The 22,726-nt window shown below is 39.5% G+C and overlaps 1 protein-coding gene across 8 annotated transcripts in view; it reads right to left on the minus strand.

The window, feature by feature from the left end:
• The window catches only part of NCOR1 (nuclear receptor corepressor 1), a 245,674-nt gene that overhangs the window by 168,655 nt on the left and 54,293 nt on the right, over positions 1-22,726 (minus strand). For all 8 annotated transcript variants that reach the window (XM_036278322.1, XM_036278328.1, XM_036278326.1 and 5 more), the window contains exon 5: positions 2,509-2,642. In XM_036278322.1, the coding sequence (XP_036134215.1) occupies positions 2,509-2,642 (134 nt within the window). The remainder of the gene's footprint in view (positions 1-2,508; positions 2,643-22,726) is intronic.

Consider the following 22,726-nt stretch of genomic DNA (forward strand, 5'->3'; position numbering starts at 1 on the left):
CTTCTATAGTATATAAAATTCATGTGGTAAGTCCTTTGTCTTCTGTCTTCTCACACACATACTACACTGCTTATTACTTTTCTTTTCCAGTAATACATTTGCCCTATTCATGGTATCCCTTACCCTCCTGCTCAGGTACACCATAGGCAGCCCCACTCAGACTTTCTCTTTGGTGTGGAGTAGTGTACATGGTTTTTCCTTGTTCATCCCTGCGTTGCCTGACGTGTTTGTCTACAAATGAAGAACTTGGTATGGTTTTCTAAATACTTTTCTACAGCCTGAGGGAACAAAAATATAGAGCAAAGTAAGGGAAACCTTGGTTGAGGCTGTCAAAACCTTTGGTAAGAATCCTGGCCCACTCTACCAGCCAGACATGTAAACCAGTCCTGAGAGTTTTGGCTCACTGATTTGGAAAACAACACACTGTAACAGCGTTTCGTGCAGGATGGCATATGAGAATCCCATGAAAACCATTCACCACAACCGGCCACACTTAAATTTTCTCAATCTGAAGAGTATTCATGAGAAATCCCAGGATTTTATTGACCCCTTTTCTTTCTTCAACACTGCTTCTTTGAGTGCATAAGTAGAGACTAGGAAGCCAAGTAATGCAGGATTCTTCTAATTCCTTCCTTAAATGCTACTTTTCCAAGTTTATGGCAGTGGCTTACGCCTTTCCTTTTTTTTATTTCATCCTCACCTGAGGACATTTCTCCATTTTTTGCTCAGATAAAGTGGGAAGGAGAGAGAGAAAGAGACAGAGAGAGAGAAACATCGAAGTGAAAGGGACACATCGAGTGGCTGCCACCCACATGACCAACCAGAGCCGGGGACAAATTGCAATTGAAGTACATGCCCTTAGCGGAAACTGAACCCGGGTCTCTCTGGACAGCAGGCCGACGCTCTAACCACTGAGCAAACCGGCCAGGGCTGCCTTTCCATCTTTATAAACAGTACACTTTTAGCCCCTTTTTAAAAAAACTATTTTTTATATCTGCTAAATATTGGGGAGTGATCTGAATTCTCTCTACAACCTACACCAAGAAATATATTTTAAAATAATTTTAAACATGACCAAATAATTTCAAACCTTTTATCACCTTAACATCTAAACAGCAAACATTTTTAAAATAGAAAATCAGGTTCTTTATAAAATGACTAAAACCAAAAAAGCAATTTAACAAAAATAGTTATTGCATTTCAAAATACTTTATATCATGAGTAAGAACAGAGTCAAAGGTAGCAGAGAAGAAAAGGACACTAGAAAAAAAAAATATCTAACATGTGAAGGGTCAATATTACCTAATCAAATACTTACTATCCTTTGAGGACAAGATCACTGTTAGCCTAATTTTTACAGGTGAGAAGACTAAGGTTTGAAGAGCCTAAATTAGTGATCTGCATTCCTGGCTACAAATGAGAATACCTGGGAAACTTTGGACATAAACAAATGCCTGGGCCCAATTCCAGAGACTGATTTAATTACAGTTGACACTTGAACAACACAGGAGTTAGGGGTGCCAAACACTCATGCAGCAGAAAATCCACCATATCTAAGTTGGTCCTCTACATTTGCAAAGTCCCAACAGCCAGCTGACCCTCGAACAACGGGGATTTGAACTACACAGGTCAAATGAACTGTAAGTGTCAACAGAAAAAAATATGTGTACAAGTGAACCTGCACAAGCCAAACCCACAGTGTTCAAGGGTCACTTGTATTCTGAAATGAGACTTAGGCATCAAGTTTTAAAAGTTCCCAGGCAGTTCCAATACACGGCCTAAATTGAGAACACCAGTTTATACAGGGTGGGCAAAAATACATTTACAGTTGTGAGTACATAACAGAGTTTATTCCTGCACTAATTTTTTAATTAATTACTCTATTATTTTCCATATGAATAACTGTAAACCTACTTTTACCCCACCCTGTATGTGATCAAGGCCACAATGATAACTAAGATTCAAGTATAGATATACCTGACTTCCCAATACACAGCCATTAACTCTGAACTCTGGGAACAAGTTTTAAGACTTTGTTCATTATTATAACTACTCCAAAAGATAAACAAATATACATGACCAGAAAACACAAACTAAAATTTACCAGTCACAGCTTGGTTAAAAAAAAAGTTGTAAAATTAAATAATTAAGCCCTGGCTGATTTGGCTCAGCAGTTTGAGCATCAGCTTGCAGACCAAAGGGTCACGGGTTCAATTCCCAGTCAAGAGCAGTACCTGGCTTGCCGTTGGATCCCCGGCCCCAATGTGGGTCATGTGGGAGGCAACCAATTGATGTGTCTCTCTCATTTTGATGTTTGTTTCTCTCCCTCTCTCTCTGTCTCTCTCTTTCTCCCCAATCCTTCCCTTCCATTCTATCTAAAAATCAATGGAAAAATATACTTAAGTGATGATTAACAAAGGAAAAAAATTAAAATATATAACACACTTGTGAAATATACACACTTCACAAGTTCAGTCCTAGAGAGAAACATGAAAGAAACCCCATTACCTGTCAGAACCTGGGTGAAATTCTGAAAGCAACGAAGGTCGTCTGCGAAGCTGTTGTTGCTGTTGTTGCTGCAAAAGCTGTGATGCTTGACTGACTTCAAGATGAGAAGAACGATAATCAGGGACTGCAAATTCCTAGTATTAAAATGATCATACATTAATTATTAACCAAAAAGTGAAAAGCAACAAGATCAAACCAAGTATAAATGCATGAAGGCAGTTATGGGCCTCTAAGTATGGAAAGAAACAATGATGATTTAAACCCTTTACTTATCTAATTCTTCCCCATAAACCTAAAACAATCAACATTTTTCCCAGGCAAGTGTGGATCAGTGGTTAGGGTGTCAGCCTGTGGACCAATGAGGTGCAGGTTCAATTCTGGTCAAGGGCACATACTTCGGTTGCGGTTCGTCCCTGGCGGGAGGTACCCAGTTGATGAGTCTCTCTCACATCAATGTGTTTCTCCCCCCACTCCCATCTGAAGATAAATGGAAAAATATCCTTGGTAAGGATGGGAAAAAAAAAAAAAAATCAACATTTTAACTATCATTCAAAATAATTCAAATTGAATTTTGTGTTCAATTTTGACTTATTCTTCTGACAACATATTACAATAATTTCTAATCTTAGAAATAACTACATGTTATTCATGTAGTAAGAACTCAAATTCATGTATTTAATATGAAATCCTAAAAAGTATCCCAATCTTATATTCAAAATCAGTAAGCTGGATAGGTCACAAAAGCCATCTAGTCAAATTCATGTATATTTACAAATGAAGAAACAGAAGTCCAGAGAATCAACCTGTTGATTAAGAGTAATAATTGTTGCCCGGGTGGTGTGGCTCAGTGGTTGAGCATTGACTCATGCACCAAAAGGTTGCCAGTTTGATACCTGGGCACATGCCCAGGTTTGGGCCAAATCCCCAGTGGGGGGCATGCAGGAAGTGGCCAATCGATGTTCTCTCCTTTGATGTTTCTATCTCTCTCTCTCCCTCTTCCTTCCTCTCTCTAAAATCAATGAAGAAAAAGAAATTTGAAAAAAAAAGTAATACAGTGAGCCCTCGTTTATTGCGGTTAATCAGTTCCAGACTCTACCACAATAAATGAATTTCCGCGAAGAAGGATTCTTTATTTATATACAGTTGTCCCTCGCCACTTCGCGCTTTGACTTTCACAGCTTCACTCTATCACAGTTTTTTTCAGTACATTACTATATTTGAAAAAACTGATCGAGTGATGCCGTGAAAGTCGAAGCGTGAAGTGGTGAGGAATGACTGTAGTTGTTCCATCATTCATAGGTGGGTGGTTTTATGTTTGTTTTCCTACTTTTTGTTTGTTTTCCTACTTTTCTTTTGTCTTTTTGCTGAAAATGCAAAAGCTTCTTTTCAAAAGACATCTATTAATGTTAATAATCATAGATAAACACAGAATTACTAAATAACCCAGGAATTCCACTCTTAGGTATAACAAGGTAATTAAAAAAGAATATGTTGCCCTGACAGGTTTGGCTCAGCAGTTAGAATGTTGGCCAGTGAGTTTGATCCCGGTACCTCGGTTGTAGTTCAATCCCTGGCCCTGCGATCATGTTGGGGGCAACCAATCAGTGTCTCTCTCTCATATCGATATTTCTATCTTCCTCTCTACTTCCCTCCCATGCTGTCTGAAAAAAAAAAAAATCAATGGAAAAGCATCCTAGGGAGAAGATTAAAAAAAAAAAGAATATGTCTACACACACAAATTTCCTTTTTTTTTTTTTTTTGGTTAATCCTCACCTGAGGATATTTTTCCATTGATTTTTAGATAGAGTGGAAGAGAGGAAGGAAGGGAAGGAGAGAGAAACATCAATGGGAGAGAGACACATTGATTGGCTGACTCCCACATGACCCCAACCAGGGTCAATGATTAAATCTGCAACCCAGTTACATGCTCCTTGACCAGGAATCAAACTACCAAACCTTCAGTGCACATGCCAACGCTCTAACCACTGAACTACACCAGCCAGGGCTACACACAAATTTCAAAGCAGCATTATTCACAATAGTAAAAAAGGAGAAATAATCCAAAGCTCCATTGACTTATGGACAAACAAAATGTGATCTTCAGATATCCTCCACTTCTTAAAAGCTCGAGTTATACTACTTCACTTTCACAAAAGAGCTACATTAGTACCTGTTTTCACTAACCAAAAGAAATCCAAAGAAGATTTCCACTTTTACAAAAAGAGTGAAAATAACATTCAGTGTTTGTTTTGTAGTGAGCTGTTGTAGAAGTGGTGCACTCCAAGAAGCAAGACTGGCTCTGCCAAGCTCCCTCCTTGGGAATTACCTTCAGCACCTCATCATCAAGCTGCCATAGACATGAATTGCATTTGAGCAACCTGTGCTTTATCTCGATTTATTTTGTGCATCTGCTAGCAAGATGTGTCCTAAGGTATTAGAAAAGTCTAAGAACGCGTAAGGGTATTATGCTTGACATAAAACTAGACATAAGTACTTCGATGGTGGTGAAGAAAATAAACAGTGTGTATGCGCTGAGTTTGCCTGTGTCCACCATTTGTACTATTTACATGAAGAGAGAAAGAATCCTGAAAGCTGCCAAAGTTACTGTTGGTTTTGCTGGCAGTAAAGTGGTCTCTTTTAACCAGCATCCAGGAATGGATAAAATGGAAAGTCTATTGGTTGAGTGGATTAATGGGTGGGTGTACAAAGTATGATATTCCATTATCTTATAGAAGAAATCAGTCTTTTTAATAAGGTAAAATACACTGTACACCCATTATTTCTACTTTACAGGCTGTGTATTTATTACATCATTTCTGCTTTTACTATATTAGAGTTGTTTTAGGTTTTATGTATTATTTGGTAGGATTTGGGGGGGGTGGAATCTAAGAATACTCAAAATTTTTCCATAAATTAATGGTAATTGCATCTTTTCTTTACATCATTTCAGCTTATGAAAGGTTTCATAGGAACGGTCTACTACTGGATAGCAGGAAGAACCTGTATCTATACAATGAAATATTTAGCCATGTAAAGGAAAGAACCACAAACAAATGCTGCAACATAAGTGAACTTAGAAAACAGAATGCTAAGTTAAAAGAAACAGACATAAAAGGCTACATACAATATGATTCTATCTACATGAAATGTCTATAAGAGGTTAACCAATAGAGATAGAAAGTAAATTAGTAGTTGCCAGGAGATGGAGAAAAGAGGAAAATTAACTACTATTAGGTATGAAATTTCATTCTGGGTGATAGAAAATTCTGGAATTAGATAATGGTAATGGTTGTCCAACATAATGAATATAATAAAGCCCACTATAGCCCTGGCCAGTTTGGCTCAGCGGTTAGAGCATCGGCCTGCGGTCCAGAGAGACCTGGGTTCGGTTTCCGCTAAGGGCACATATCTCAGTTGCAGTTTGTCCCGGCCTTGGTTGGGTCGTGCAGGAAGCAGCCACTCAAAGTGTCCCTTTCACGTTGATGTTTCTCTCTCTCTCTCTCCCTCCCACTCTATCTGAACAAAAAATGGAAAAATGTCCTCAGGTGAGGATAAAAAAAAAAAAAAAAAAGTCCACTATATTATATGCTTTAAAACAATAAATTTTATGTTATATAAATTGTATGTCAACAAAAATATTTTAAAAATCATAAACAGCCCGGCCAGTGTGGCTCAGTGATTGAGCATCGACCCATGTACCAAGAGGTCGCCAGTTCAATTCCTGGTCAGGGCACATGCCCAGGTTGTGGGCCCAATTCCCAGTGGGGGGCATGCAGGGGACGGCCAGTTGATGTTCTCTCTCATTGATGTTTCTATCTCTCTCTCCCTCTCCCTTCTTCTCTCTCTCAAATCAATAAAGAAAAAAAAATCATAAACATAAAATTGAGCTGTCCAGACTGAAGCATGGGGTAGATAAGCGGTCCAAAGCCCTTCACTACAGGCAGATAACAAGAAAACATAGTTTGTACACAGTCTAAGAAAAAGCAATAGATACAACACTGAAAATATAACCAAGAAAAATAAGACATTGAAAAAAGACAACAATGTCCATAATTACATTCCCATAATAAACAGCTAAAAAATTGGACAAAATGTAGAAACTATTTTCAGACATGGGGCAATGGCAATAGGCTGCACAGGACTTGATCTCTGAGAAAAACGACACAAATGGGGTGAGTCTTACTACACTCCAGACTTTCTGCCTGAATGTGATTTCCAAACTGCATCCCTGGAAAGGGAACCCAAACAGTGCCCCACAATCTTGCTCATTGAAGAAATAACCATATTAGTTTAGGAAAGCCAGACAAATAGAATTTCTGAAGACTTCCCGAGAGAAGGAAGTTACATAGAGAAGTACCTTCTAAAATCTTAATTTGAGTTTCCTTAAATCCTTTTTTTAAAATATGATTTGAGAGAGAGAGAAAGAGAGGAGGAGAGGGGGAGAGGGAGGAGGGAGGGAGAGGGGGAGAAGGAGAAGGGGGGAGAGAGAGAGAGAGAGAGAGAGAGAGAGAGAGAGAGAGAGAGAGAGAGAGAAACATCATTGTGAGAGAGAAACATCGACCAGCTGCCCCCTGCAAGGTCCCTGACCTGGGATCGAGCCTGTAAACTGGTTATGTGCCCTAACCGGAAATCAAATCAGGACCTTCTGGTACTTAATTGATCCACACTGGCCAGGACAAATTCCCTTAAATCTTAAGCTCAATTCCAATCTGTAAATGCACAGGGAAAGCATAGCCCAGTCTTTAAAGGCCGGGCTAAGAAGAGCTTCTGATGAAAGAACAATTAGGAGGACCTATAAAACAATTCCCAGAGCTCACACAGGGGCAGAACTTGTTCAAATTTCCTCCAGCCAGAAGGAAGACATTTCACTGACCACACGAGACATTCAGTAGACACCTCCAAAAAGATAAGTTTGGAAGTGGATAAAGACTACACTAAGTTATTAGTCTGATCAATCGCAGGAAAGGAGAGCAGACAGTCCCCAGAGAGCCCTGAGCAGCCCCATGGAGTCCTCCACACAATTACCAGTAGAATTACCAGAATAGTGAGAGTGGGGAAAAACATGAGGAATCAATGTTCCTGAAGGCCAGGCCCAACAGTGCCAGTCCTAATGCAGGCTACAGTTCCCACCTTACTACATGTGAAGATGTTATGGACATTGACCACAGCATTTCAATCTTTCAGTACAGGGAGAAGTGATGAAGGGTACTGACAAGCAAGGTACTGGAAGAACAAGGTAGACCAGTGAGACAGACTATATATCAGGGCTATAGACCACGATTTAGCAAGGGCCCTCCTCTAGAGAGACAGCCTAGAAAGTACAGCAATGAAGAAATAAGGAAAATCAAGTAAATGAGACACAAGGTCAGCAGCCATCTCAATGCTGGTACCACAGCAACTTCAATTACCAATACAGACACCCAGAAAACCCTAAACCACAAGGTGGCAAAGAGACAAAAGCAGCTGATCTACCAGCTAAGAATTCCTCTGCTCCCAAGACTGATCAGGACAGGGTTGAGTAAATGCCGACCCACCATCAGCTCTCCACTGCCATCAGCCCTCCAGCACCGTCAGGCCTCCACCGCCGTCAGCCCTCCAGCGCCGTCAGCTCCCCACCGCCGTCAGCCCTCCAGCGCTGTCAGCTCCCCAACCACCGTCAGCTCCCCAGCACAGTCAGCCCCCCAGCACCGTCAGCCCTCCAGCACCGTCAGCCCTCCAGCACCATCAGGCCTCCACTACCATCAGGCCTCCACTACCATCAGCTCTCCAGCACCATCAGCTCTCTACCATCATCTGGGTTAGTCATCCAAAAAGAAAAAATGAATATGAAATACCAGCAGAAAGGAATGAACAAAAGATTGGCACTGAAGACTACATGCTTGCTTTTCACCCAGTGACCAGATTACTAGAACTAGCTACTTTATCTATGCAGCAAGGTCTCTTTTTGGTAACCACAAATGTATTTTGTAAAAAGGTCTGGTTTTTCTCAGTACTCCTTTAAAGATTTTTAAATTGTTTCATATCTGATAAAGTTGAGATTTTTAAGAATCTCATTTTTAATTTGTAATAAAAGTTTACATCTTGATTTTTTCAAAGTAAACAAACTGCAAGCACCTGTTAATAAATATCTTAAATAGCTGGAAATAAAGAGAATCCACTAGACTTGCCCTAACAGTTTAAAAACAAATCTCAAAAGAAATTTAACTGCCTACCAGAAGGGTTCCAACTTTCTTTAAATAAACACAACAAACCCTGGCCAGTTTGGCTCAGTGGTTAGAGTATTGGCCCGAGTAACAATGAGTAGCAGATTCCGGTCAAGGGCATGTACCTTGACTGCAGTTCGTCCCCGGCCCTGGTCGGGGTTGTGCAGGAGGGAACCAGTCGATGTTTCTCTCTCTCCCTCCCTCCCACTCTATCTGAAGAGAAATAGAAAATATCCTCAGGTGAGAATTAAAACAAATAAAATAAAACAAACACAACAAAAGCCAGCACTAAAAAGTGTAAAATTCACAATGTTCATACTCCAATCAAAAAAATAAAAATTTCACTGGATAAAATTCACAATAAACTGGAAACTGCCAAAGGTAACTAAACATGAAGCCATCGCAAAATGAAGCAAATGGATAAAAACACATGAAAGAATAAAATGAACAGAGGTCCAGTGACCTGTAGGGTAATATGAAATAGGAGTAATTGGTATCTAAGAAAGAAACTAGAGGAAAAGGAGAAAGAACAATATATCTGAAGAAATAAAGGCCAAAAACTGCCCAAATTTTATTAAAATCATAAATCTAGTGAAAGCAGGAAAGTTCACTGAATGCCCAGGACAATGACATACACATTCAAAAGAACACAAAAATGGCATACCATAATCAAATTGCTGAAAACCTCTGATAAAGAGAAAAATCTTCAAAGTAACAAGACGAAGAAAAAAAGATAGTTATATATAAAGACAAAATTGATCAAAGACTTCTAGTCAGGAACCATACAAGCCAGAATACAAAGAATGACATCTTTTATGTAAAGTACTGAAAGAGCCTGGCCAGTGTGGTTCAGTGGTTGAGAACTGACCCATGCACCAAGAGGTCGCCGGCCCGATCCCTAGTTGGGGGCATGCAGGAGGCAGCCAATCGATGTTCTCTCATCAATGTTTCTCTCTCTCTCTCAAATCAATAAAGAAAAATAAATAAAGTGTTAAAAGAAAATAATCATCAACCGCTCTGACCTAGTATGGCTCAGTTGATTGGAGTGTTGTCCTGTACACAAAAAGGTTGCAGGTTCAATTCCCAGTCAGGGCACATACCTAGGTGGCAGGTTCAATACCCAGTCAAGGTACATACAGGAGTCAACCAATCGATGTTTCTCTCTCATATCAATGTTTCTTTCTCTTTCTTTCTCTCTCCCTTCCTCTCTCTATAGAATCAATAAAAATATACCATCAGGTGAGGATTTAAAATAATAATAAAAAAAAATCGTAAATCTAGAATTCTGTATCCAGTGAAAATATTCTTCAAAAATGAAGTTGAAAAGAAACCTTTTCAGATAATTAAAAGCTAAGAGAGTTCATTATCAATAGACCTGAGCTAAAAAAAAAAGTGACATTCTTCAGGAAAAATGAAAATGACACCAAAAGGAAACCTGAACATATACAAAGGAGTCAGAAATTGTATAAATATAGATATATACATATGGGTAATTACCGAAGAAAGAAAATAATATGGACCAGAATCAGTATATAGAAAAAGTAGTGAAAATGGATAAAACCAAACCTAGTTCTTCAAAGAAAAGAATCTATTTAAATTGGTAAACTTCTGCCCTGGTCAGTTTGGCTCAGCAGTAAGAGTGTCGGCCCGCAGACCAGTGAGTCGCAGGTTCAATTTTGGTTGAGGGCATGTACCTTTTGGTTTGTCCCTAGCCCTGGTCGAGTCGTGTGGGAGGCAGCCAGTCAATGTGTCTCTCTCACACATCTATGTTTCTCTCTCCCCACCGCCTTCCCTCCCTCCTACTCTATCTGAAAATAAATAGAAAAATGTCCTCGAGTGAGGATTAAAAAAAAAAATCTGGTAAACTTCTAGGTAGACCAATAAAGAAAAAAAAAGGAAGGACATTTAACATGAAGAATGACATCACAACAGATCTCAAAGACACTGAACAAGGGAAGAGTACGACATCTTATATAAATAAATTTAACATCTTGAACAACAAAAGCTACCCAAACTAACTCAAGAAAAATTAAAGACTGAATTATTTCTATTACAAAAATTGAGTTCATAAGTTAATTTTCCCAAAAGAAAATTCTAAGCCCAGGAGAAGGTTTAAAATGGCGGTGAAATAGGTGGATCTTTCTCTCCATTCCTCCCAGAACCAAACTGGAATTAAAACTAAATTGAGGAATATTCACCCTGAATTACCAGCTGAAGAGAAGACTTTTAAACAAGGAAGGAAAGAAACCACCTTGAGACTGATAGGAAGGGCGGGGTTTCCAGTGAGGCTAGTCCAGCTCCCAGGAGCTGCAGGCCAAGGGTGAGAAGGGTTCACCCTGAGAGGAGAGAGGCCTGGACCCCAGGCTGGGCTCGACAGCCAGGACAGCCAGGGCTGGGAAGAGCCGCCCATGCAGCAACCAGCAGCAAGACCATTCTACCTAAGAGACTGGAGCCTCCCTGAGACAAAGCCACTTTTAAAAAACAGGCTGGCGCACAGATTTTAATTCCCAGCCACTCACCCTAGGTTTTGGTGCAGGGAGGGCAGAGTGGAATGGAGTGGCCTCAGGAGAGACAGGTGGAAGGACTTGGGGAAAGTTGCCAGAAGGCGGGGGCGGGGCAGCTGCTGGAATACCTGCGCTAGGTCATCCACCTCCCCCAATACTGCAGCAGCCATTTTTTCCTGAGAGGCAGAAGCCCCTCCCAACAGCAGAAGCCTGGGGAAAATACCAGGTCTCCCCCAACCCCACCCCCAACACAGCTCCTCCCACCCTAAGGAATCCCTTGGTACAGAGTCCCACCCTGCATCTCCACCCCTCCTGAGGAGGCAGCAGTCTGACAGCCTCAGTGACTCTCTGGGGCAGGGCCATTCCCACCACATTTCCAGGAACTAGGCCAGTGCTTCCCTCTCACAGGACAGCTGATAGAAACTCCTTGCTTCTGGCAGACCCCTCCTGCCTAAGAGGAGCACCACTCTGCTGGGGTCAGGTAAATATTCCAGGACAGATTCAGAAGAGTGGTTCTGGGATGGGGAACACACCCATGTCTTCCCTGTTACTAAATAGCTGGGCTAGGAATTCAGCTACCCTCCGGTGGGTAGCCAACCCTAGTGGAGGCAGTCACAAGCTGTGGATGGCTTGAAGCTTGCTTGGAACAGGGTGCCGAGAGTCAAAAATGGACAGCTTCTGACATTAGCTACCACAAAAGTACTTCCCAGGAGGCCCCGAAACAGCACACAAACAGCCTTAGACAATATAAAAGCAGAATCCAAAGGGAAATGCTAGCAGGCACTACAATCTGCTGAAACAAACTACACTTGGGTGTTTTTTTCCCCACTATTTCCTTTAATTTTTGCTTTGGTATCATTATTGTTTTTCTCTTTTCTCTCATTTCTTTCACATCTCTGATTTGCCTCTTTCTTTTTCTTACTCTAATTTTTCTTTTCTTTCTTTAGCTTTTTCTCTCTCTTTTTAACTTCATAATTTTTTTCTCTTCTTTTCTTTTTTACTGTTTTCCTTTTCCTATTCCTTATACTTCATTTTTCTCTCCCTTCTTTCCTTTCATATCTTTTTTCTTCCCCTTTTCTACTATTCTTTTGGGTTTTATTTTATTTTTTAATTTTTCTTTTACTATTCTTTTTCTTTTCTCTTTCCTAATTCTCTTCTCTTTTGTGATTGTTTTTGCTATTCTTGTTGGATTCTTTGGTATGTTTTCATTTTGTTCTGTCAGCATCTGTACAACAGCTCACACCATGTGGTCGATGTTGAGCCTCACAGTCAGCCAGCCTGAGAGGGAATCCCACCCGGAACAGGACAACAATTAAGACTCAATTACACCTGGCCAGTGTGGTTCAGTGGCTGAGCATCAGCCCATGCACCAAGAGGTCGCCAGTTCGATTCCCAGTCAGGGCTCATGCCCAGGTTGTGGTCCTGATCCCCAGTGGGGGGCATGCAGGAGGTGGCCAATCGATATTCTCTCTCATCGATGTTTCTACCTCTCTCTCCCTCTCCCTTCCTCTCTCTCTAAAACCAATAAAGAAAAAAAATTTAAGAAAAAACAGGAGAGCCCCAATAACCCACAAAAAATACACTCCTAGAGCATCCAGCTCAGGAGTTCAAGGACACTGTACCACATCGGATCCAGCAATACATTAAAAAGATCATACATCATACCATTTGTGATTTATTCCAGGGATGCAAGGCTGGTACAATATGTGCAAATCAATAAATGTGATACATCACATTAACAAAATGAAGGATAAAAATCACATGAATATACCAACAGACACAGAAAGCATAGGACAAAACCCACTTCTGATATAAACTCAGCAAAATGTGAATGAAGGGATCATACCTCAACATAATAAAGGCCATATATGAAAAACGTACAGCCAAAATCATGTTCAATGTGTAAAAACTGAAACCATTTCCCTTAAGAACAGAAACAAGACAGGGATGTCCACTTTCAACACTCTTATTCAACCTAGTACTTAAAGTCCTAGCCACAGCAATCAAACAAGAAAAAATAAACGGCATCCAAATTGGAAAGGAGGAAGTAAAACTGTCATTATTCACACATGACATGACACTGTACACAGAAAACACTAAAGACTCCACCAAAGAACTACTAGATTTAATACATGCATTTGGCAAAGCAGCAGGATACAAAATCAACATCCAGAAATTTATGGTATTTTATGTATCACTCATGAACTCTCAGAAAGAGAAACTAAAAAAAAAACACCTAATAACCATTGCAACAAAACATGTAAAATACCTAGAAATAAGCTTAACCAAGGAGGTAAAAGACCTGTACTCAGAAAACTATAGGACACTGAGAAAAGAAACAGAGGAAGATACAAACAAGTGGAAGCATATACTGTGCTCATGGACTGGAATAAATGACATCATTAAAATGTCCATACTACCCAAAGCAGTCTACAGGTTCAATGCAATCCCTAATAAAATACCTTCAGTATATATCACAGATCTACAACAAATACTCCAAAAATTTATATGGAACCAAAAAACACCCTGAATAGCTGCAGAAATCTTGAGAAAAAAGAACAAAGTTGGAGGGATCACAATATCAGGTATCAAACTATACTACGAAGTTACTGTAATCAAAACCGCCTGGTAGCCCGGCCAGTGTGACTCAGTGGATTGGCGCAGTCCCATCGACTGAGAAATCCCAGTTCGCTTCCTGGTGAGGGCACATGCCTGCGTTGCAGGCCTGATCCCTAGTAGGGGACATGCAAGAGGTAGCCAACCGATGTGTCTCTCTCACATTGATGTTTCTCTCTCTAAAAAAAAAAAAATCAATAAAAACATGTTAAAAAAAAATAGACTGATACCGGTAAAAAAAAAAGGCATATAGATTAATGTAACACAACAGGGAGCCCAGAAACTGACCCATGCCACTATGCTCAATTAATATTTGACAAAAGAGGCAAGAGACAGTTTTCTGGAGTAAAGACAATTTCTTCAATAAATGGCGCTGGGAAAACTTGACAGGTATATGCAAAAAATGAAATGAGACTACCACCAACTTACACCATACATAAAAATAAACTCAAAATGAATTACAGATAAGTCACAAAACCACAAAAATCCTAGAAGAAAACATAGACAGTAAAATCTCAGACATTTTATGCAGCAGAATTTTCACTGATATATTTCCCTAGGAGAAGAGAAACAAAGGAAGAAAATAAACAAACAAGAATACATCAAAAGGAGAAGCTTCCACCAGGCCGGTGCAGCTCATTGGTTGAGCATCAACCGTGCACCAGGAGGTCGCCAGTTCAATTCCTGGTCAGGGCACATGCCCAAGGTTGTGGGCCCAGTCCCCAGTGGGGGGCATGCAGGAGGCGGCCAATCAATGTTCTCTGTCATGGATAGTTCTCTCTCTCCCTCTCCCTTCCTCCACCTCTAAAATAAAGAAAGAAAAAATATTCAAAAAAAATTTTTAAATAGCCCTGGCCAGTTTGGCTCAGCAGTTAGAGTGTTGGCCCACGGACCAATGAATTGTGGGTTTGATTCCGGTCAAGGGCACGTACCTTGGTTGCGATTCGTCCCCAGTCGTGGTTGGGGTCCTGCAGGAGGCACCCATTCCATGTGTCCCTTTCACGTAGATCACTCTATCTTTCTCTCTCTCTCCCTCCCTTCCTCCCTCCCTCCCTCCTTCCTTCCCTCCCTTCCTCCCACTTTATCTGAATAAAAATTGGGAAAATGTCCTTGGGCGAAGATAAAAAACAAATTTTTTTTAAATAAATAAATAAAAAGCTTCTGCACGGCAAAAGTAAGCAACCACAAAATGAAAAGAGAACCCACTATATGGTAGAACATATTTGCCAGTGATACATCTGATAAGGGGTTAATTTCCAAAATATATAAAGAATTCACACAACTCAACAAAATGAAGATAAACAATCCAATTAAAATTGAGCATAGGGTCCTGGCCAGTTTGGCTCACCAGTTGGAGCGTCGGTCTGTGGACCAGAGAGTCCCAGGTTCGGTTCTGTTCCCACTAGGGGCATGTACCAAAAAAAAAAAAAAAACATTGAGCATAGGGCCCAGCCAGTATGGCTCAGTAGTTGAGTGTCAACCCATGCACCAAGAAGTTGCCAATTCAATTCCCGATCAGGGCACATGCCCAGATTGTGGGCTCAATACCCAGTGGGGGCATGCTGGAGGTAGCCAATTGATGTTCTCTCTCATCAGTATTTCTATCTCTCTCTCATTCTCCCTTCCTCTCTCTCTAAAATCAATAAAGAAAAAAAACTTTTTTAAAAAAAAACGGGCATAAGACCTGAATGGACACTTCTCCAAAAAGGACATACTGATGGCCAAGAGACATATGAAGAAAAGTTTAATGTCACTGATCATTAGATGCCAATTAAAACTATAATGATGTATCAACTCATACCTATCAGAATGGCTGCCATCAATAAATCAAGAAACAACAAGTGCTGGTGAGGGTGTGGAGAAATGAAAATCCTAGTACACTGTTGGTGGGAATGCAGATTGGTGCAGCCACTATGGAAAACAGTATAGAATTTACTCAAAAAATTAAAAGTTAAATTACCATTTGACCCAGTGATTGCACTTCTAGGAATATATCCTAAGAATTCCAAAACAACAATCAGAAAGAATATATACACTTCTATTTTCATAGCAGCATTCTTTCAATAGTTAAAATCTGGAAACAGCCAAAGTGCCCATCAGTAGATGAGTGGATAAAAAAGCTGTGGTATATTTACACAATGGAATACTATGTGGCTGTTAAAAAAAGGATCTTTTACCCTTTGCAACAGCATGAATGGACCTGGAGAGTATTATGCTAAGCAAAATAAGCCAGTCAGCCCTGGCCGGTTTGGCTCAGCGGTTAGAGTCGGCCTGCGGTCCAGAGAGACCCGGGTTCGGTTCCCGCTAAGGGCGCCTGCCTCAGTTGCAGTTTGTCCCTGGCCCTGGTTGGTCGTGCAAGTGGTAGCCACTTGATGTGTCCCTTTCATGTCGATGTTTCTCTCTCTCTCTCCCTCCCACTCTATCTGAACAAAAAATGGAAAAATGTCCTCAAGTGAGGATAGGAAAAAAAAAAAAAAGCCAATCAGAGAAAGACAAATATCACGTGATCTCACTTACATGGGGAATCTAACAAATAGGTCCAGAAACATGGCTAAATGGAACAGACTGACAGATCTCAGAGGAATGGGGGTGGAAGGGTGGGATGAGATTAACCAAAGAACTTACATGCATTTACGTATAGCCCATGGACAGAGACAATAATGTGGTGAAGGCCTGGGTTGAAGCAGGGGCTGGGTAGAGGAGGGCAAATGGAAGATGGTGGGGGACATGTGCAACACTATGTACAATAAAAATACATTTAAAAAAAAAGATTCTAAGCCCCGATGGCTTCACTGACAAATTCTATCAAACATCTAAAGGAGAAAGTATCAATCCTACATAAACTGATTAAAAAAATATAGGAAGAGTGAATACTTCCCAAATAAACAACATTCTTAATGATGAAAGACTGAATGTTTTCCTCTTAAGATCAGAAACAAGGCAAAAATACCCACTCTCACCTCTTCCATTCAACACTATACTAGATATTCTAGCCAATGTAATAAGGACAAAAGAGAAAAGGCATTCAGTTTGGAAAGGTAAAAACAAAACTGTCTTTATTCTTAAATTACAGGGTCATCTACATTGAAAAATCTGTGAAATCTATAAAAAAGTAACTAGAAGTAACAAGTAGATTATAGGATAAAAAATCAATATATAGCATAGCAACAAACAACTGAAATTCAACAAGCAGTACCGTCTACAATAGCATCAAAAGTACGAATTATTTACAAATAAATGTGACAAAAGATGTGCACCTGTACACTGAAAACATTACTGAGAAAACTTAACAAAGACATAAATAAATGGAGAGATATACCATGTTTATGGACAAGAAGATTCAAAGTTGTTAAAAAGTCACTTCTTTCCAAAATAAATCTCTAGATTCAATACAGCCCCAATCAAAATGTCAGAAGCATTTTTGTACAAGTTGATACAAGCTGATTCTAAATGTATATAGAAATGTTAAGAATCTAGAATATTCGCTCTGGACAGTTTGGCTCAGTGGTTGAAGGGTCGGCCTACGGTCCAGAGAGACCTGAGATCAGTTCTCCCTAAGGGCATGTGCCTCGGTTGCGGTTTGTCCCCAGCGCTGGTTGTGAAAGGGAACACTCGATGTGTCCCTTTCACATCGATGTTTCTCTCTCTTCCTCTCTCTCCCTCCCACTCTATCTGAACAAAAAATGGGAAAATGTCCTCAAGTGAGGATAAAAAAAAAATCTAGAATATTCAAAACAATAATTCAGGAAGGAATCACACCATTTAATTTCAATTAAAGCTATCGTAATCAAGACTGTCTGAAATTCTTTTTTTCCTTTTTAACTTATTTTTATACGTATTTATTTGTTACAGATATTTCTTTTTACCCCATTTACACCCTCCTCCACCTCCCTCCATGCCCCGTGCCCAGCTTTGTTGTTCATGTCCATTAGTTATGTGTACATGCGTATAAGTTCTGTTTTGTGGTTTATCTGTTCCCTACAACACCTCTTCTGAGGACTGTCAGTCTGTACCCTACTGCCACGTCTCTGGGTCGACCCTCAGACTGTTATGTTCATTATACTCCACAAATAAGTGAGATCATATGGTATTTTTCTTTCTCTGCTTGGCTCGTTTCACTTAGGATAATACTCTCCAGATCCCTCCATGTCGTCTCAGGATAAGAAATCTTTCTATCTTACAGCTGCATAGTACTCCATTGTGTATCTGTGCCACCGCTTTTTTATCCATTTGTCGACTGATGGACACTTGGGCTGTTTCCAGATCTTAGCTATTGTAAATAGTGCTACTATGAACATGAGGGTACATATATTCTTTCTAATTGGTGTTTCAGGGTTCTTAGGGTATACTCCTAGACGTGGGATCGCCAGGTCAAATGGCAATTCAATATTTAATTTTTTGTGGTAACACCATAGTGTTTTCCATAGTGGCTGCACCACAAGCAGTGTACTAGAGTTCCCTTTTCTCCACACCCTCGCCAACACTTGTTTGATGATTTGTTGATGGCAGCCATTCTGACAGGTGTGAGGTAATACCTCATTGTTGTTTTAACTTGCGTCTCTCTGATGATTAGTGATGTTGAGCATTTCTTCATGTCTTTTGGCCATTTGTATGTCCTATTTAGAGGTGTCTATTTAGTTCCTCTGCCCATTTTTTAATTGGGTTCTTCGTCTTCCTTTTGTTGAGCTGTATGAGTACTCCATATATTTTAGAAATTAACCCCTTATCTGATATATCATTGGCATTTATGCTCTCCCACACAGTAGGTTGCATTTCCATTTTGATGATTGTATCTTTTGCTGTACAGAAGCTTTTCAGTTTGATGCAGTCCCATGTGTTCATTTTTTCCTTTGTTTCTATTGCCTTAGGTGATGTATCAGTGAAAATTTAGCTACGTTTGATGTCCAAAGTTTTGTTGTCTACATTTTCTTCTAGGAATTTTATGGATTCACAGGTCACATTTAAGGCTTTTATCCATTTTGAGTTTATTCTTGTATAGGGTGTAAGTTGCTGGTATAGTTTCATTTTTTTGCATGTAGCTGTCCAATTTTCTCAACACCATTTATTAAAGAGGCTGTCTTTACTCCATTGTATGCTCTTGCCTCCTTTGTCAAATATTAATTGAGCATAATGTCTTGGGTCCATTTCTGGGTTCTCTGTTCTGTTCCACTGGTCTATATGCCTGTTCTTGTGACAATACCAGGCTGTTATGATTACAGTGGCTTTGTACTATAACCTGACATCCAGTATTGTGATCCCACCTACTTTATCCTTCTTTTTCAAGACTACTGTGGCTATTTGGGGTCTTTTCGGGTTCCATATGAACTTTTGAAATATTTGTTCTAGTTCTGTGAAATATGTCATTGGTATTTTGATGGGGATGGCATGGAATCTATAGACTGCTTTGGATAATATGGACATTTCAATGATGTTAAGTCTTCCAATCCATGAACAGGGTATGTGCTTCCACTTTTTTATATCTTCTTCTATTTCTTTTCTCAATGTCCTGTAGTTTTCTGACAATAGATCCCTTACTTCTTTGGGTAATTTTACTCCTGTGTATCTTAATTTTTTTGCCCCAATGGTAAATGGGATTGGTTTTTCAGTTTGTCTTTCTGTGAGTTCATCATTGGTGTATAAGAATGCCATCGATTTCTTGATATTAATTTTGTATCCTGCTACTTTGCCAAATTAATTTATTAAGTCTAGTAGATTTTAAATGGGGTCTTTAGGGTTTTCTATGTATAATATCCTGTCATCTGTGAATAACGACAGTTTCACATCCTCCTTTCCAATTTAGATCCCTTTTATTTTTTCTTCATGTCTGATTGATGTGGCTAAGACTTCCAGTACCATTTTAAGCTAAGAGTGGCGAAAGTGGACATCCTTGCCATGTTCCTGTCTTAAGGGAAATGCTTTCAGTTTTTGTCCATTGAGTATGATGTTGGCTGTAGGTCTTTCATATATGGCCTTTATTATATCAAGATATGATCCTTCTATTCACAAATTGCTGAATGTTTTTATCAGAAATGGGTACTGGATTTTGTCAAATGCTTTTTCAGCATCTATTCATGATCATATGGTTTTTATCTTCCATTTTGTTTATTTGTGAATATTGTACCAGCCTTGCATCTCTAGGATGAATCACACTTGCTCATGGTGAATAATTTTTTTGATGTATTGCTGGATTCGATTTGCTAGCATTTTGGTTCAGAATTTTGGCATCTATGTTCATCAGGGACTTTGGCCTGTAGTTTTCTTTCTTTGTAGTGTCTTTTTCTGGTTTTGGAATTAGAATTATGCTGGCTTCATAAAACGAGTTTGGAAGTCTTCCTTCTTCTTGAATTTTTTGAAACAGTTTGAGGAGAATGGGTGTCAGTTCTTTGAATGGTCGGTAAAACTCCCCTGTGAAGCCATCCGGGCCTGGGCTTTTGTTTGCTGGGGGCGTCTTGATTACATCTTCAATTCCTTCGTTGTTATTGGTCTGTTTAAGTTTTCTATCTCTTCCCGGTTCAGTTTTGGGAGACTGTGTGTTTCTAGAAATTTGGCCGTTTCACTTAGATTAGCCAATTTGTAAACACATAGTCTTTGTTAACGATCCTTTGTATTTCTGTGGTGTCAGTTATTACTTCTCTCTTTCATTTCTGATTTTGTGTCTTTGGGTTCTCTCTCTTTGATTCTTGGTGAATCTAGCTGAGGATCCATCAATCTGGACCCTCAGCTAGGTTATTTTTTTTAAAAACCAGCTCTTTGTTTCACTGATCCTTTGAATTGCTTTTTTGGTCTCCATGTCGTTTATTTCCGTTCTGATCTTTACTATTTCCTTTCTTCTACTTGCTCTGGGGTTTTCTTTTTGTTTGCTTTCTAGTTCTTGAAGTTGTGAGTTTAGGTAGTCAATTAGAAATTTTTCTTGTTTCTTAAGGTGGGCCTGTAGTCCTATAAGCTTCCCTCTCAGAACTTCTTTCGCTGCATCTCATAGATTTTGTGTTGTTGTGTGTCCATTTTCATTGGTTTCCAGGAAGTTTTTAATTTCTTCCTTGATCTCCTTGGTGACCTATTCCTTGTTCAGCAACATGCTATTTAGCCTCCATGTTTCCAAATGTATTTGCATGTTCTTGTTGCATTTGATTTCTAGTTCCATGCCATTGTGATCTGAGAAGATGCTTGATATGATTTCAATCTTCTTGAACTTGTAGAGATTTAGTCTGCACCCTAACATGTGGTCTATCTTTAAGAATGTCCCATGTGCACTTGACAAGAATGTGAATTCTGCAGTTTGGGAGTGTAATTCTCTGTAGATATCTATTAAATCCATTTGACCTAGTGTTCTTTTAGGGTCTTTGTTTCCTTGTTAATTTTTTGTCTAGGTTATCTATCCAGTAATGTCAGTGGAGGGTCGAAGTCCCCTGCTATGACTGTATGGCTGATGATTTCTCCTTTGAAGTCCTCAAAAAGATTTGTAATATATGTCGGTGCTCCTACATTGGGTGCATATATGTTTACCAAGGATACATCTTCCTGGTGGATAGATCCTTTCAATATTATGTAGTGGCCTTCTTTGTCTCTAGTTATAGCCTTCATTTTGAAATCTAATTTATCAGTTATGAGTATTGCTACCCCAGTTTTTTTTCCCTTTCTGTTTGCTTGGAAGATTGTTTTCCATCCCTTTACTTCAACCTATGTGAGTCTTTTTTTGTGAGGTGAGTCTCTTGTAAACAACATATATGTGAGTCATGCTTTCTTATCCAGTCAGCTACTGTGTCTTTTTATTGGAGCATTCAATCCATTTACATTTAAGGTGATTATTGATATGTATGTATCAATTGCCATTTTTGTTTATTGTGGTTATATTTTTATTCCCCTTTCTTCTAATTAGAGCAGTCCTTTTAACATTTCTTGCAGTACTGGTTTGGTGCTAATATATTCCTTTGTCCTTTTTTTGTCTGGGAAGCTCTTTATTTGAACTTTTATTTTGAATGATAGCCTTGCTGGGTAGAGTAGTCTTGGATTCAGATCCTTGTTTGTCATAACCTTGATTACTTCACGTCATTCCCTTCTGGCCTGTAGTGTTTCTGTTGAGAAGTTATCCGATAGCCTTATGGGGGTTCCTTTGTAAGTAACCTGTTGCTAATCTCTTGTTGCCTTTACAGTTCTCTTTGTCTTTAATTTTTGGCAATTTAATTATTATGTGTCTTGGTGTGGGCCTATTTGGGTTCCTCTTTCTTGGGGTTCTCTGTGCTTGTTGAATGCTTTCTTCCTTCACCAAGTTAGGAAAGTTTTCTGTTCCTATTTTTTCAACTATATTCTCTAATCCTTGCCCATTTTCTTCTTCTTCAGGGACTCCTATGATGTGAATGTTATTACAGTTCCAGTTGTCCCACAGTTCGCTTAAGGTGTCTTCCCATTTTTTACTTGTTTTTTCCTTTTGGTTTTCAGGTTGGTTGATTTTTTTCTACCTGTCTTCTAATTCACTGATCTGGTCCTCAGCTTTCTCTACTCTGCTGGTTAGTCCTTCCAATGTGTTCTTTATTTCTGGTATGTCATTCTTCATTTCCACTTGGTTGGTTTTCAGTGTTCCCATATCTTTACTCATGCTGTTAAGCTTCGTCAAGATCATGGCTCTGAACTCTACTTCTGATAATTTGCTTAACTGCATTTCATTTATCTCATCTTTGGTAGAGTTCTCATTCTTTCATTTGGGATTTGTTTCTTTTTTTCCACCATTTTAGCTATCTCAGTGGGTTTTGGAGCTTGCCAAATTTTCCCTGTGGGTGTTGGTGTTCTGCTGTTTGTGGCTCCCCTGTACTGGGTTTGGATGAGCCTGGGAGGGCCCACGTTAAGTCTTACTTTCCTGGGTAGATTTGTAAGCCCAGGAAAGGTTCAGTTATCCTCTAG

This window comes from Molossus molossus, unplaced genomic scaffold, assembly GCF_014108415.1.
Source record: "Molossus molossus isolate mMolMol1 unplaced genomic scaffold, mMolMol1.p scaffold_m16_p_27, whole genome shotgun sequence".
Lineage (NCBI taxonomy): Eukaryota > Metazoa > Chordata > Mammalia > Chiroptera > Molossidae > Molossus > Molossus molossus.